Source organism: Pleurodeles waltl, chromosome 11 (genome assembly GCF_031143425.1).
Source record: "Pleurodeles waltl isolate 20211129_DDA chromosome 11, aPleWal1.hap1.20221129, whole genome shotgun sequence".
Lineage (NCBI taxonomy): Eukaryota > Metazoa > Chordata > Amphibia > Caudata > Salamandridae > Pleurodeles > Pleurodeles waltl.
The window spans coordinates 707,272,231-707,289,300 of record NC_090450.1 but is presented as its reverse complement, the minus strand read 5'-3'; the positions used below and the strand labels follow the sequence as shown (position 1 = coordinate 707,289,300).

The window sequence follows — 17,070 nt, the reverse complement described above, 5'->3', positions numbered from 1 at the left end:
AAATTAGGACTCAGGAGCAATGCATTAACCCACACCTTATAATCAGCAAGTATACACTAGCTACACAGGGACATATCTATCTCTGCTTTGCTAATCTAAGCAGCAATTTTGTCCTTGTAAATATACCAAACTATGGAAGACTCTGATTCAAATAGGTGCCCCTTTGGATTTTGTTTCTCACCTGTCCCAGATGTATGCTTCAATGACATTCCGTTTGAGATATAGTTTGGAGGGTGAATGTACCCCATCTTTTAGGGTTACCAGAGGCCTTAGGCAAGGCTGTATTTTAGCTCCTATTCTTTTTTCCTTCTATGTGAACAGGGTTGACAGGAAGCTACAAGAACTAAATGCTGATGCACCAAGAGTAGGAATTCGCCCCACCGCAGTGCTCCTATATGCTGATGATGCGGTTCTACTTTCTAGAACCGCAAATGGTCTACAACAACTGATCAATAGATTTGCTGCATATATGGAACAAAAGGATCTCAAATTAAACTTATCAAAGTCCTTTACAACGGCGTACGGGAGGGGGCGAGCGAAGGAAGAAATAACAATTTGTGAAGAATCACACGCTGGGAGAAAGTACATAACGTTTCCTACTTGGGTGTTCTATTTTCACAGTGTGGTTCCTCGGTACCCCATCAAGGTCTGGCAAAGTTACAGTTTACCAGGTCAATCGAAGCTCTGTTTAGATTTGCAAATATAATTGGTAATAAACCATATGAGAAATGTTAACAGCTTTATAGGAGTAAATGTATCCCAACAGCAATATACAGGGCATCCCTCTGGGGTTCGAATGGCTTCAAAATTGTGCATTCTCTGGAAAGTTCTTTTAAGTATAGGCTCCTTGCTGTACCTACTTTTAGCACCCAAAGGGACCTGAACATAACTTACCTTGAGGACACAGTAGACAAGGGTGCCATAATGGGCTGGTTTAAAAAGTGGAGTAGGGCAGGAACGAAATTCTCAAGAGATGTAATTCTCGACTGTCTTGCCCTTGAATATTAACAATAGAATTCTTTGGCTAGCAAAAGCGAACAAAATAATCAAGGAGTTTGATAGAATATCTGGTCAGTATCCTTCTGTATAGTAGAAAAATACTTAAAGTAGCTCTTGCCAGCAAGTGGGCCATCGAGAGAGAAAAGCAGGAAAGCGATAAATCAACAGTAACTAGATATTTGGAAGGTCCTGTACAGCAAGGGTTGCAGGGCTATCTTGAGATGGTAATAGATGTACAGATAAGATTCTACCTCACAAGATTGCGTCTATGCATTCTGCATCAACTTGTGGTGATTCCGAAAAGGGAAGCATGGTCTAAAAATCTCCCAAAGTGTCCTTGCAATGGAAAATCCACACAATCCACTGTGCACTTTACTTTGTTTTGTAAATTTTATAGTCCTGCTAGAAAGCATTTCCTATGCCCCTTGTTTTTAGCAAAGAGACTTTTTACATACTAGGAAGCTTTTATTTTTTGTGTAAGCTTGAGACTGATTTTATCTGCCACACTATTTCCTCATTTATTAGGTGTGCCATCATCCATAGGAAAACACTAACATCATACGATAGTCTGGTATATGAAATGTACCTCGCAATATCTATTTATTATCAACCAGTTATTAACAACAACGTTATATTAGACCTTTTCCTTTAAGATCTAATGATGGTACGAACTTCTACAGAGTTTCTTTTAAGTTTTTTATTTTTATTTCTTTCTTTATTGTTAGAAAGCCAGCATTCATTTACAACATAATCGGAGCAGTAGACAGATATACAGCAGAAAGACCGTTGGAGTAGTGATAACATTTGTAGTTACTCTCCCGCCAAGTTCAGTGATATTTGTCTGTGTTGGTTGCTACTCAAACTCACTTATTATTACATAACATTATACAAACCATTAAACTCAAAACCACCAGTACTTGTCGGGCTCAGAATGTCGTATGATGTCCCTGTACTCTTTAAATGTCTACCAGTATTGTGTGCAATGTCAGTCACGTATCGCTTAGTCCACATAGATATATAGTACTTATTTTTGTGAAAGAGACATTACGATAGAAGAGCTGTTCGTAGTCGCCTAGACCATCCCAGACTTTGATCATGGCCGCTCGTAGAGGGGTCCCCCCGCGGGTCTAGTCGTAATAACGTTTGGGTCATGTCCTCCTGTGCCCTCAGGGCCTCTCCCGCCCGTGCATCCGTCCTGGTTTTTTTCATATGTGACTCTTCGGCCCCTACCCATTCCAATAAGTCGTGTCTCCATTCACTTGGTGTTGGAGAGTGAGGGCTAATCCATTGTATGGCAATTCAGCGCTTAGCCACCACTAATCCTAAAACTGTGTATCTTCTAGAGAGTTTTCTTTTGGGATTAAATGCTAGGAGCCCCGATAGACATTCAGTGATAGTTAGGACGATGTCCTAGCCCGTCACCACTCTTAAGTGTTCAAGGATCTGTGTCCAGAACTCCGTTATTTTCCTGCAGTACCAAACCATGTGGACAAAGTCCGCTACAGCGGTGTTACACCTAGGACAAGAGCTGGGTCTATAGGGGTATATTCAGCTAAGGCGCTGAGGGGAAAAATATGTCATATGTATAAAGTTATATTGGATTTTTTTTAATCTTCCCAAAGTGGTCCCCCCACGAACCCACTGGTGAATTTTTTTCTAATCTTGGGGAGAGATTTGTTCTGCACTGTATCATTGCCATACTTGTTCAATTCTCAGTGGCTTTTGTTGTCTGTCAGCGCGCAGAGCCTGATATATATTGGTAATAAAGCGTCTTCCCCCTGCCATGTCTAGGATAGTAGTCAGTGTGGAGGTCAGGGCTGGTGCACTAGGGAATGTAGGCCATAGTTGGCGTGCCGTGGTGGATATTTTGGCAAATTGAAGGAATTGATCCCCCCCAAGGTGGAACAGTGTTTGTGCCTCCAGAAAGAGTATAAATCGTCCCTCTGGGTAAAGGTCCGCTAATGTTATGCAGCCTTCCTCTTGCCATTTATCCATTGACATCACTTGTGCTATGCACTTGAACTGGGGGATTGTCCAGAAATCCAAATCTGAAGCAAAAGGGGCTCCCCCAGGACCGTTTTGACAGTCCGGTCCCAGATTCTGCCCATAAGACATAATAACTGCGGAAAGTGCTTAGGTATACCCGCTCAACTTCTACAGAGTTGAAAGGCAATGGAACCGTAATTTTCTATTTTACACATTTGGCTTTTATGATGAAAAATATGCCTTCTTTTATGGATTTTAAAAACAATCTGAATAGAGATCTTTCACTGACTGACTGACTTCAGATATGTTGACTGTGGTGTGCAAGATGCACTCTGTGATCAACAGATGCCACACATCCCCGGACCTGTGTCACCAGGTAAGAGGGGACCTACTAGCCCACTGACTAATGACTGTGTTGTCTCCTTGGGGCATCTTACTGGGATATATTGGGCACCCCTGGCACCCTAGACTTCAGTAATCACTGGACCTGGACCAAGGATGAGAAGGCCACTCTTCACCCACTGGAAGTGCACAATGAGAGGCTGTGACGACGGAGCACCAGCTGCATTTTGGGCTAGTGGAGTTTGGACCGTGTTCTGCATGCCTGGCCTGTGGAAAAGTTGATTCTTGGCCCTAATTCGAAGCAGAGACTCCAAGGGTCAGCTGGCTTCCCCCCCAGAATGGCACTGCGGACATTACAGCAAAGAGTCCAAACCGCATTCCTGGTAGCCACCACAGCTGTTTGGCAATTCAACAGACAATTTGGGAATAGCCAGCACTTGAATCTTTGCACTGAAACCACTGTGTTTCAAGAATGAAAGGTCTGCATTGGCAGCCCTTTAACCCCTGCGTAGAGGACTTTGTGGGACCCAGAGATCGGTGACCGGTGTCGCCCCTACTTACCTGTGGACTGAGGACGGACTGTGCTTCACCTACATGGACCACACAGCATGAAGAGCATTTATTGAGTATCCTTAAGCCTGCATCCCTCAGCATCAGGACCACTCCGTAGAATTCAACAGAGGTTGCCCTGTAAAGGTTGGAATGTGCTTGAAAGACACTGTGGTGGCCAGGTAAGTGTCCAGAGTTTCCTTTCTAGGCACCTAGACCTCTGTCCTGTCGGATTTTGTCACCTAATCTGTGTTGGAGTCCCCAAACTCAGTGTATCAAATGTTTACAAGGTTTTATAAGATTGCAAAGTTTTGAGTTGCTAATGCTTGTTTGCGCTTGATGTTAACGTTTTTAAATACTTAAAAAACTTGGGAACCCTCCAGTGGATTTCAGTCATCAAGGACTCTAAAAATTCATTAAAATATGCTCTGTTTTTTATAAATTGTGGTTGTGCCTTTTTCTTGTTTGGTGCCTTTCTTATTTCATTGTTCGGTGGTGTTAAATGCTTTACACGTTGTTCCTTTGCTAAGCCTTGCTGCTCTGTGCCATAGCTACCAAAGGGTTGAGCAAATAACTGATTGTATCCAAGAAGACAAATGCCAGTGTACTGCACAACAAGGCCCCAACCTTGCTATATAGTACACCCATTTTCTTACACAGATGTAGGTCATACGTCCCACTGGACATGGGTGGCTGTTCCTGTTGGCAGACATGCCTTGTGAAAGGAAGATGTATGAGCATGCAGCTGCCAAGGTTTTTCCCTTCTCCACTGCTGATGCTCCTAGAGTGAAGACCTGAAGGGAACTGCAGCTCCTACAGCACCTACAAGGCCTGAAAGGCCCCACTAGATGCACCTTGGATGTGCCCTGTTAAGGATGGCCCTCTTGGGCAATGCATTTCTCTTCACCCTGTTTATTGATTCAAACCCATAGACTCCACATCACTTCACCACGTGCCATTCACACATGCTGAATCGGCACCATCTCAGCAGATGCCTGTGGCTGCAACCTACTGGACAAGTGTGATGACTATTTTACTACCTGCCACAAGGAAGGGCCTGGAACAACCCAAACTGCATATCTCACCTCACAGGGATTAAACACGCACCTTGATGAGTACCTTCAGAAATATATAAACTGCGGCGCAGAGACTTTTAAAGCTGTACACCAGTCCAAAGACGTTGACTCTGTGGTACCCAGGGACCATTCCTGAATTGTCTTGGCTCCAGCACTTCCTTTACTCTTCAATGCAACTCTGTATATATCCCTGTTTTGTGTCAGACTTACTGCGTGAAGGATTCCTCCCGTTTCTTCCTCATCTTTCTCCTTCTGAGCCCCTCATCAGCTGCTGGGATGAACTCTTTGAACCATTAACTATTTAATTGTGACTTACCTTTCGACTGCAACACGTCTGGCCCATGCTCATCTAGTCAGCTCCTTCTTTGCTGAGTTTGGGTCCCGCCTGCTTCTCTCACTGCATGCATCTTTTAAAGGACTCTACCGCTACTGGAGGTCCCACAATCTACAACCTTCATTGGATCCTCCTCATTTACAGGCACATTACTTATTCGAATGGCCCCATTTCTGATCACTGATGTGCTTGAACTCTACAGAAAGGCATTACACTCTTAAGGTGGGAACAAAAGACTTTATTATTTTCTTTAGTTTAAAATGTTATGTTTTAACTGACATTTTCACCTAACTATAAAGTCACTTTAACATTTGGGCTTTTTCAGTGATATTTGTATGTGTATATATATGTGTGTGTGTGTGTGTGTGTGTACAGTTTTTTTTAATCCGTGTTTGGATACAAGTATTGTGTTATGCCCCTGTCTCTGTTTTCCTTATTTTTGAAGCCATAGAACTGAAGCAGGGGAATGAAGCCATCTGCCCAGGATCATGCAAAGTGCTCAAGCAGGGAAACGGGTACTTAATCCAGGTCTACTAGTTCCACCAAGACACACCTCGTCATCAGCAACTGGATTACTGTTACCTTTCTGCACACTGACAACAAACATGCTGTGTGGAAAAACATTGCTTCAAAAGGTTTGCATTATTGTTAGAGAGTAGTGATTTAGCTCAGTCAGTCGGGCACCAGCAGCAGAAAATACCAATCTAAAAGAGACAATAATGCTTGGACTGTACACTATAATGAACATGTACTGTCTAAATCAAGCTGTTCCATATGCCTAGTTAGCAAAAGACTAGAGGCGTGTGAAATTTACGTAGTTTGTAGTTGCATAATAACCCAAAACGTCAGGAAAATTATGCTGAATTACGCATAATTAGGTGAAACGCTATATTTGACCATGAAATGAGTTATGAATGAGGGTGCATTTTGCACTAAAAAAGTAGCGCAAAAAAAACCCCACAAGCGCCTCAAACACCACCTAGTTAAGTTTTGGTTTCTCAAACTGTTCCAGTGTGCTTGCACTCAATTTTATGCTGAGAACGGTGCGGAATTACTAGACGTGGCATAAAAGTGGAATTATATCATGTAACCAGTATAATGTGACATTACCAAATGTATTCGAGATTATGCCGGCGAACTGAAAATGTTGCCAGGACCTGCAAAAGACCACATGTCATTGTGACGATGTGGTTGGTAAGTACGTGCCAAACAACTGGCATATTACAATTGGAATTGTACATTGGTCCACTGTCAATCAGATTGCTTCCATCAGCCACCAAGAACTGAAAATGTGATACCTGTCATCTGCTATTTAATTTTATAAACAGCCGATACCAAAAGACACAAGGTGAAATTGTGGAAAAACACAAAATAAGTAATTCCAGTCATCACATGTGTGATAGGATTAATCAATAAAAGTTTACAGGACAACCTAGGCAGGCCTACATACGTGACAATATACAAACTCAAGTGATAATCGTACACTGCCACAATTAAAGCATTGTATTTCAAGGAAATGTGAGAGTTTACCACTGAACTTTTTCTTCTCTGGGTGTGACTCCAGAGTCAGGTTCATTCCTGCCATGACATACATGCACATCAAACACTGACAAGAGATACTACCTGCAGAAGAGACCTACAGTAGACAGCCCTACAACAAGTTATTTCTGTATAAAGGTCATTGGTTCAAAAATACACAAAAAAAAATCTAAATTTACAAGCCGGTATGCTTATAACCATGTTCTCAATGTTATCAAGAACAAACCAAACAAGCATTGGCAAAGCCAGCATTTGCTGCCAGTCTTTTAGCTTAATTAGTTATTTTTTACTTTTGTCATGGCTTTTTTAAAAATGTATTGTTAGGGAACCCCCGGCCTCTCGTCAATCTTTAAAAACAAAACAAAAAAACACACACAAAAAATATTCTTGGTCTATAAAACCCACATAACACCATATTAGCCACTGGCACCTAAGGGAACTAATTTATGGACGGAAGTGTTCATAGTGAAAGAGCAGAAACCTGTCACTCACAGTAAAGTTAGCCAATTAATGAACTGGGCTTATCCTACTGCTTGATGCTTTATGCTGTAGATGACAAAAGAAACGTGAATGACACGACAGCAGACCAAAGTATGAAGAGGGCAGGCTGAAAGATCCTATAACTAAGTATATTGTACATACAATTTTAGTAAAATCAAAAGGTCTTTACTAACATGAGGATGAAAGATTAAATGGACCCACTGTGACTTGAACCTGTTACCATGGGGCCATGCACAGACCCTTTGTAATGTAATTACGTAAATTAGCAATATGATATGCAGTATGTCCATCTCTTAATATGTTAAGACCAGTGTCTAATCTGTAAAAGTATATGTGCCAGTATATGTGCCAGTGCCCAGAAGCCCACAACCGGCACTATCGAAAAATAATGATGATTCCACCTCATGCCTCTTTCATCCACCACCAACTACTCCATGTCCTCTTATTTCACTTTTGCGGGTGCTTTTGTATGCTTGCTTTTTTGTCACTGTTTTTTCCTTCTTTCTCTTCCTCCTTCCTTACCTCTTTTGTGTTTTTCTCGTCCGTACTCTGAGTCAAAGATGGATGAAAAATAAATGCTGGTCTCCAAAAATGAGTGCAGGTTGGCCACACCTGCATCCATCGGTTCAAATTAAGCACTGATTAAGACATGCGGTTGCGCCATCTTGTGAAGACAGTACGGTTGCATTTGGAGTCAGGGGTCATCTTTAGAGTTCTGAAAATCTAGTTGAACAGTCAAAATGGTCAATTTCGTTTGGTTGTGCTTCATTCTGTTCGTGATCCGCAAGGTTGGAGTAGACTGGTTTATTGATTAGTGAGATTTATTGACACTTCTCCACAGTTTGCCTCAGCTTTTGTCAAAATGTGCACAAAAGTTCATGCTAACTTAACAAGAGACTCTTGATTTAAAATCATGGCTCCCAGTTCTCCATTTTTACTGATTTTCATGTGTGATGTGACAGGAAGCAGTCTCCCTGTTAGGATGTATTTTTTAAAATGAAACAGTACAGAATTGTGATCTTCTTTTGAGTATCTGTAGACACTGTTTATCATGACCAGGGACACTGGAATTTTGCAAGTGTATGGCTGTGGCATAAATATGGATCTGCGGCATTTGCCACATAATCCATCATCTGCTACATAATCTGCAGATCGTAACATAAAAAGTTTGTCACTTGAACAGTTTAGAAGTGTTTAAAAATGCAGTAACACGTGTTGCCATCCAGTGGAAGGCCCTTTGCAAAGGTTGACTGGTTACCTTTCTGTTGTGTATTGCTAAGTTTAAGTGTTACAATAAAGTCACTGAGGTACAACCTTTGCCTGGACAGTGTTAACAAGTGTAAAAATTACAAAGTAATGAACTAATCCTATGAGAAAATATGATGTATTATGCCACATAATTTGCTTTTTCATACATCATAATTTAGTCAACACTGCTGCATAATTTGGCCCTCCCTGCCACAAAATTCCAGCTGCCCTGATCATGGCCTGCCATCCAATAGCGCTACACTTTGCCAGCGTGATGAGTTAAAAAAGGAATACTATTCCTTAACGACTGTTAAATGGTACTACAATGATTATATTTTCAGGTGAGTGCATTTATTGTGTATGACAGCTAAGTGGAATAAAACCCAACAGACATGAATTATGAGTATTCCTCTGCCATGTAAATAAATGTGCAAATGTACTACCTGAGAGTATGGCCAACAATCCTTAATTCTGCAATGGACATTCATAACAGTTTAGGGGTATAGTATCCAAGTTACCCACTGTGGGGCAAGGGACTCTAGTCCTGCTCTCACATTCTCTGGGCTCCCTTTGTGGCATGGTGATGGAAGGGCAGGACCATGACAGGTGGTCAAGGGCACGGAGAGGTAGGACTGCCCTTCATGGATACGGGTGCTTTTACCTGTGCCAGACCTGCCAACTCACATGGTGCCACTGTATGTCACACGATTTTGGCTCCCTTTACACTATCTCCTGGTGAAGAGCCAAAATCACACAGTGGCAGCAAAGATGAGCTGGGAACTACCGCAGACAGCAGCTTTTCAGCTTATCTTTAGAGGCTGCAAGCAGCTTATTTCTATTAAGGGGTGTGTACACATCCCTGGCCATCGGCAACAGCCTCTGCGACCCTTTGTTTTTAGGGTCAAGCGTGCGAGTGCATGTGCTAGCACGTGTCTCGCTTGTGAGACTCTGTTGTGTACAGTAAAGGGCTTACAGGCTGCCTTTTGCTTACCATTTGTTGGCCTGCGTGGCACTCTGCTTTGCAGCCTCGTAATTCGTCACTGCACGCCTGGCATGATTTCTGTTTTTCTCTGTGGAGCAGGGACCAAGCACTGATTGATTCAACTTAATCAATGCCCATCCGCTGCTCCCTATGTGACTAAGGTACTATTTTGTCCTTTTTAACATTTAGTGCCCTGCATACAGAAGGTGTGTGACTGTCAAAAATGCTCCCAGCAGGACCAAGAAAATTGCAAAGTTTATGATTATGTATAGCTAACTTTCTTTTATTTTGCCAAGTCATCTTTTCTCACTAACACTTATGTTTTCTTTTGTTTTTGCTTGTGGTTGCTATTCTCAAAAGACAACAGTTATCGTGTTCTAAATATTACAAAGCAACATTTTTCTTTATTATGTGTCATTTCTGAAATTATGCGTTAACACATAGTTGTGCAGTATATCCCAATCTACCCGACTCCAATCTACCCACCTCACTCCACCCTAATCCAATCCCCTCAAACCCACCCCAATCCAATCCTCCCAAACCATCCCAATTTAATCTGCTTCAATCCAGGTCACCCCACTCCAATCCAAAACAATCTACACCACTCAAAATAATCTGTACAATTCCATTCCAAAACAATCTACTGTGATCCAATCCAAAACACATGCCCCACTCCAATCCAAAACAATATGCCCCGCTCACATCTACTTCACACCAATCAGCCCCACTCAAATCCAAAACAATTGGCCCCACTCCAATATTCTCAATCCAAAACAATCTGCTCCACTCCAATCTACCCCAATGCAATCCAAAACAATCTGCCCCACTCCTATTCAAAATGACCTTCCCCACTCCAATCTGCCCCACTTTAATCCAAAACAATCTGCTCCACTCCAGTCTGCCCCACTGCAATCCAAAACAATCTGCCCCACTCCAATTCAAAATGACCTGCCCCACTCGAATCTGCCCCACTTTAATAAAAAAAAAACTAGCCTGCTCCAATCCAAAACAATCTGTCACTCTTGAATCCACACCACTCCGATCTGCCCCACTCCAATCCAAAACAATCTGTCACACTCCAATCTTCCCACCTCCAATGCAAAACAATATGCCCCACTCCAATCCAATCCACTTTACCCCAATCCAATCCACACCACTCCATCCCAATTCACTCCATTCTAATCCACCCCACACCAACCCATTCCAATCCACCTCACCCTACTCCAATCCACCCCACTCCAATCCAAAACAATATTTTCCACTCCAAACCGCCCCACTCCAATCTGCATCACTCCAATCCATTTCAATATCCCCCACTCCAGTCCAAAACGCTCAATCCAATCCACCCCACTCAATCCAGTCTACCCCAATCTGACCCAACCCAAACCGATCCACCCCAATCTGATCCACCCTAATCCAATCCACCCCAATCCGATCCACCCCACTCCAATCCAGTTCACCCTATGCCAATCCACCCCTCCAGTCAACCCCACCCAAACCCAATCCATACCACCCCATTTCAATCCACTCTACCCCACTCCAACCCAGTCCAATCCACCCCACTCTACTCCAATCCACCCCAATCAGCCCCAATTCAATCCACCCCATCCCAATTGAGTCCATCTCACTCAAGTCTAGTCCATCCATCCTACCCCACTCTAATCCAGTCGACCCCACACCAATTCAATGCACCCCACCCCACCCCATCACAGTTCAGTCCACCCCACTCCAATCCAATCTATCCACCCCACTCCAATCTAATCCACCCCACCCCAATCCACCACAATCCAAAGCAATACACCCCACTCCAATTTAATCCACCCAACCCAACCCAATGCAATCCAATCCATCTACTGCAGCCCACCACACCCCAATCCAATCCACCCCACCCCATTTAATCCACCACACTCCAATCCAGTCCACCCAACTCCACCCTAACCCAATCTAATTGCACAACAGTCACTCCACCACACTCTGTCCAAATCCAATCCACCCAATACCAGTTCAGTCCACCTCACCCCAATCTAATCCATCCAGCCCAGCCCACTCCAATTTAATCCAAACCACCCCACTCCAATCCAATCCACCCTACTCCAGTCCAGTGAATCCAATCCACCCCACTCCAAACCAATCCACTTGCCCCAGTCCAATCTAATCCATCCCACTCCAACCCAATCCTATCCAGCCCACTCCAATCCAATCAATCCCACCTCAGCCCTATCATTCCAATCCAAACCACCCACCCCAATCCAAGTGCATCCACCCCACTCGAATCCACCCCAATCCAATCCACCTCATCCCAATTCAATCCACCCCATGCCAATCCACCCCACAGCAATCAATCCACCCCACTCTACCCCAATTCAATCCACCCCAATGTACTCTAATCCAATACACCCCACTACCTCACTTCACTCCAACCCACTACACCCTATTCCACCATACTCCACTCCATAACACTCTGTGCTAATGGCCCTCTGAACTCGACTCCCCTGTACTGAACCCTATGACCCTCTACTCTCCCCTGCTCCACTCGACGACACTGCAACAAATCCACACTACTACACTCTACTCCCCCACTCCACTCGGACACACCACGCCACTAACGTTAAGCCATGCTGGACGGCAGCCACACGCGTGTACAACATGGGAAAACATTGTCAAAGCAAATAGCTCTTGTATAGGCGAATCCTATTAGTTTTGCCAATGCTTCTTTCTTTGGAGGGGCAGGGGTGGTGAACTCGCAGCCAGCTCCCTCCTCACACAGTGAAATATGTTTACGAGTTGGGGGGGGGGGGTCTGCTGTGCGGTCCGTGCAGCAGGAGCAAGGTAATCCAATCCAGTCCTTAGTGTAGTGACACTTTGGGGAATTAATGAACATTACCATTTCAATAATCGTGAAAATGTACTAGCTAGAAATTCATATTTTCCACCCCAAAAATATAGATAAATACCAATATAATGATAAAAAATACACTTTCCACAGATGGGAACATCTGAAAACTTAAAGGTCGTAAAATCGGGAACTTTGCTTTTAATACTGCTGTGGTACTGCGGGAGGGGCAGGGTGTAAAGAGATGTAAAAAAATAGTGATATTTGCACCCTCCAGATATGCTGAGGTAAGGGTTTAAAGTCCGTGTCTTGAGGCTTAGCGCTCTCTGGTCACCAAAAGTGTGACATTAGCTGCACATTACAGCTCACCATGTGGACTGCCTGGGCCCTCACGGCGCAGACCTCTCCTTTGATCTCTGTAAACTACACAAAAGTTAGGTCATTTGAGTTTATATAAGGACGGGCACCTAAAGAACCCATATAAAGCTAGGTTTAAGAAAGTGCTGTAATGTTGGGAGCAGATAACACCCCACAGGGTCACACTAATCCAACCCGCTGCAAATATTTGCACCGGTCTTGCATGAAGATCAGGCCTGGATACGGAGGACGTGAGGGGCCCAGCATTGTGGGGCTTATGAGCCCAGAGCAGGGTGTATTCATAGGAACAATGGGAGGACTGTGGATGGGGCGGGTGCTGTGGGATAACCTGAGCGTCACGCACTCGAAGGTTGAAAGCTTTGAAGACAAGGTGGGCTGCTTATGTTTAAGCATCCTATACACTCTGAATTCCACAGGCGGGTGAGATAAATGTGCCCAAGATCACAGTGTGACGAGTCAGAGGAAAGATGTCACTCGGAGCATCAGAAAGCTAGATCACAAACCGAAGGGGGGGGGCTCAGTGACCTCTGGTCCTTTACCCATTGCAATGAGCTTTGCCCTGGACACTGTGATGGGAGCAGGTGACGCCTTTTTTTCGATTCCCAACTGCACATAACCTGAACCCACTTCACTGATCGCAGTTGTTCAAAATCTCAATTCCCTGACAGTTACACACACACACACCCTTAACTCACTGACAGTTACACGTCGATCCAACACACAGATCCCTTTACAGGCAACCTCAATAAATTTTCTATTGCAGCCATTGTTAAACACACACCTAGAGCCTCGCGTGTCTGATAGTTACAAACGGCCTATCCCACAGATCTGTGAGACACAGCCCCAGCTGAGACCATAGATACGCGCAACCTAAACTCACTGTTGTTGTTTACACACAGCATCAACCCACATATTCAGCTTATGAAAACCACGGATCGTCAATACACACAGCGCCAACGTACTGCTATGAGCACACAGAATCATACTTGCACATCACATAAATTCAACGAGCAGAATTATGTAAAGCTTCAACTCACTGGTGGTTATACAAAGCATCAGATCACTAATCACAGCTACACGTAGTCTCAACTCTCTAATCAGAGATATTCACACAATCAACTCAATTATAACAGTGACGCAACCTCAAATCACTGAAGGTTACACACAGCCTCAACACAAAGATCACACACACAGCCTCAACTGATTAAATACCAAGCACTCCACCAACTCATACACACAGCCTCAGTCAAAGGTCAAACATTTGCAAACAACCTCATATATCTGATTACAGTCACACGCAGACTCAACTAGCTGATCACACATCCACACGACGTCAAATCACAGATACACACAATACCATTACACAACCTAATCTCACTGAACGCACCCAGGGTGCTGTCTCGCAGAACTCTTGTACATTAAGTGACCTAACGCAAAATGCCCTCCCACCCCCCCCCCCCAAATAATGTGAAGAGGGGTCCCAGTCTCCTATATCTAATATATATATTATGTATCTAATATATATTATATTTGTAATATAGATATTATATATCGTCCATTGGCCTTGGGCTGAAAGGGGGCGGGGGATGGCTGAAGGTTGTGCCCCCTCCTGCGTACGTATCATCGCCCATCAGGATACCTGGACTGATGTGCACTTTCATTGCCTAAGTTAAGGCAGGGCCGGCTTGGCTAAGACTTCTTTTACTGGAATGAGCGCGCGCCTCACCTGCCAGGTCCCTGCTGTGGCCTCATCTGGTCGCTGGGCGCGTGCCGCCTGTCACACTTAGCGGCGCCGGTGCAGGTGTGTTATGGACCGCTAATCATGGGGAATTACCAGCTGGCCTGCTCCGTGCTTCCTATGTTTTAAACCTGTAGGTTAGATCACCGCTTGTTCACGCCCGTGAGTCGGTGATGCCGTAGGAGATAGAGGGGGGGAGGTGGTGGTCAGTGGTTGTGATGTGTTGTCTGTGTATTGTGTTTAGATCGCGCTCCATAACCCTACTGTATAGTAATTGCACTTGTATAGTGCTTACTCCCTCTGACGAGGCGTCGGAAGGCATTGTGTGTGGGGGGAGAGTAGGGGGCAAGGTGTGGTGTGATTTTGGCCGGTGATGTGGGTAGGCGATCGGGATGGGCAGTGCGGTGTGATGTCTTCCTTACCGGTGGTGATAGTCCCTCTTCAAGGCTCGGTGCTCGCTCTGGCTCAGCTCCTTCACCCCCATGTCACGCAGGGTCCCGTTCTCGGTCCCTGGCAGGGGCTCCCAGACGATGCTCCCCATCTTGAGTAGGTGACTAGTAGTTTCCCGATACTGCCGTTCTGCCCTCTAGAGCTCCTGGAATTCCACAGGTCCCCGTGAGTCCAGCTCCTCAGCGGCGTCTTCAGTCCTCCCAGCGCTAGCTGAGCCCCTTTATACTGCGCTGTCCCTCTCCGCCCTCCGCTGAGCTCCGTGCGCTGCCGCAGGTCCGGCTCGTCACTGCTCGAGTGCGACTCACAGACAAGAGGGTCCAAGGTGCTCCCGGAGCAGAGATTAGACTATCAGCTGTACCCAGCCGACGGCTGCCCCCCCCCAACCTCCAAACACTGCCCCTTGCAACGTAGCTAGAGAGGCCCGGGATAGTCCACTGCACCTCTCCCTCCCGCTTTCTCCTCCTCCTGTTGCTCTAACTTTCCACGCCCCGCAACTCGTTTCTTTTGCCGTCTACACTCTCGGCCCTCCTGCCAGGCTCTCGTTTCTCTCTGTGAACCGCTCTGTCGGGCAGTATTCTCCCCTCCTCCGCGCCTGTGTTTTTGTTGCCGTTTTCTACGTTCTCTCTCCTTACAGTGCCCCACCCACAAAAACCTCCCCGTCTCTCTTTTCGAGTCAATTCACGTGTATTTTTATTGTCACTATTTATTTACAAGCCTTATTGGCTTGGATGGGTTTAGTAATATTGCCAACGCGTCTCAGATTCCACGGTATTGGCAGCGATTTACACACGACTACGCTGGTGGGTTTGACTGACGAGTTGTTTTGCAGGTTCTCCTGCCAGCTGCGAGCTTTTTTTTTTCAGCAGAATGCACACCCTGTACTGAACTTCATCTCTATGCGATCAGCAGCCCCCCGTACATTCCCACGGACGTGGTCCCCTTTCCACCCTCCCGTCTGTTCGCAACCTCTTACCACGTTCCTTTCTGCCCTCTCTTCTCTCCAGTGGCACAATAACGTAAAATGATGCAGTCCCTACCCTCCTCCAGAATGTGAAGAGGGGTCTCTGAGTCCCCCATCTCTCAAAAATATTTTTCAAGTCCTGAGTAGATATGGACTGAGTCCTAACAACATGCGCTATGCAGTCGCTGAACAATGAATGACATGCACACCATAGACATATTGCGGAAATGGCCTCGAGTGACCATGTGCCCCAATATTTAACACCTCGGAGTGAGATTTGCAGCACTGTATGGTAAAGGCCAGATGGCACTCTACATCCCGCACAACTTTTATTCATATGTTAAAATCATTTCTTCTGCTCACGACCACACATGATCCCTCAGTCTCTTGCTGGGTGCAGGGTTTGCACGCAGGTCATATGTTGACTCTTGGCTCCTTCGACGCTTCTGGTCTCTGCTTGACTCTCATCTTGAGATGCCACACTTCCAAATGCAGAAATCCCTTCACTTCTCAGGGCCTGCTCTGAGTCTCTGGACCCCTGGGTGTCCGGGTGTCCAGAGAGAATATTCCCTCTTGGTGATGTGGGCCCAGATGGATCATCAAAACTCTTGTCATTCTCACAGCCAGACACATCTCTTGAAATGTCTGTCTCCGTGCAACTTCTTTTAAACCACGACATTAAACTTTCTTTGCAGTGATCATGGTGCCTTGTACCTTTACTACTCTCCAGACCTCTGTTTCAAACAGGGTCTGGTACTTCCATACAGGGTGCCTGTCACGCATGATGACATGTACTCCTCGCTGATAGAGGGATCTTTTGCTCAACGCACTCTGCTGGCCCTGTCGTTCGCATTCCTTTATTTTTCCTGAGCGGCTTGTATGTCCAGCACCGCAGGCTGACTTTCTGGACTGGCTGGGACGCTGTTCAGTCTGGTTCTCAGATCTGCCAGGGCACAGCAAGTGGTGCTATGCAGAGTCTGTCTATATGCTCTTAAGAACGTGTGCAGGCAACACGCTGCATCTTCCCCCTGGTCCAGGCCTATCCTATCTACAGCGCTAAGTTGAGGGTCCTCATAAACCTTTCAATCTCCCCATTAGCTTGGGGTCGGGGGGGGTTATTTTCCGGTGGCGGAGGGCCAACAGCGGCAGGTAGT

The 17,070-nt window shown here is 45.2% G+C and overlaps 1 protein-coding gene across 2 annotated transcripts in view; it reads right to left on the bottom strand.

Annotated features, from left to right (window-relative positions):
• The window catches only part of LOC138266018 (cytosolic purine 5'-nucleotidase-like), a 289,639-nt gene that overhangs the window by 126,331 nt on the left and 146,238 nt on the right, over positions 1-17,070 (bottom strand). Inside the window, exon 1 of one of the 2 annotated variants that reach the window (XM_069214325.1) lies at positions 14,928-15,508. The exons of the other annotated variant lie outside the window; for it this stretch is intronic. Coding sequence (XP_069070426.1) covers positions 14,928-15,046 — 119 coding nt within the window. The 5' untranslated portion in view covers positions 15,047-15,508. Of the gene's footprint in view, positions 1-14,927; positions 15,509-17,070 lie in introns of those variants that run through there. 2 annotated transcript variants of the gene reach the window in all.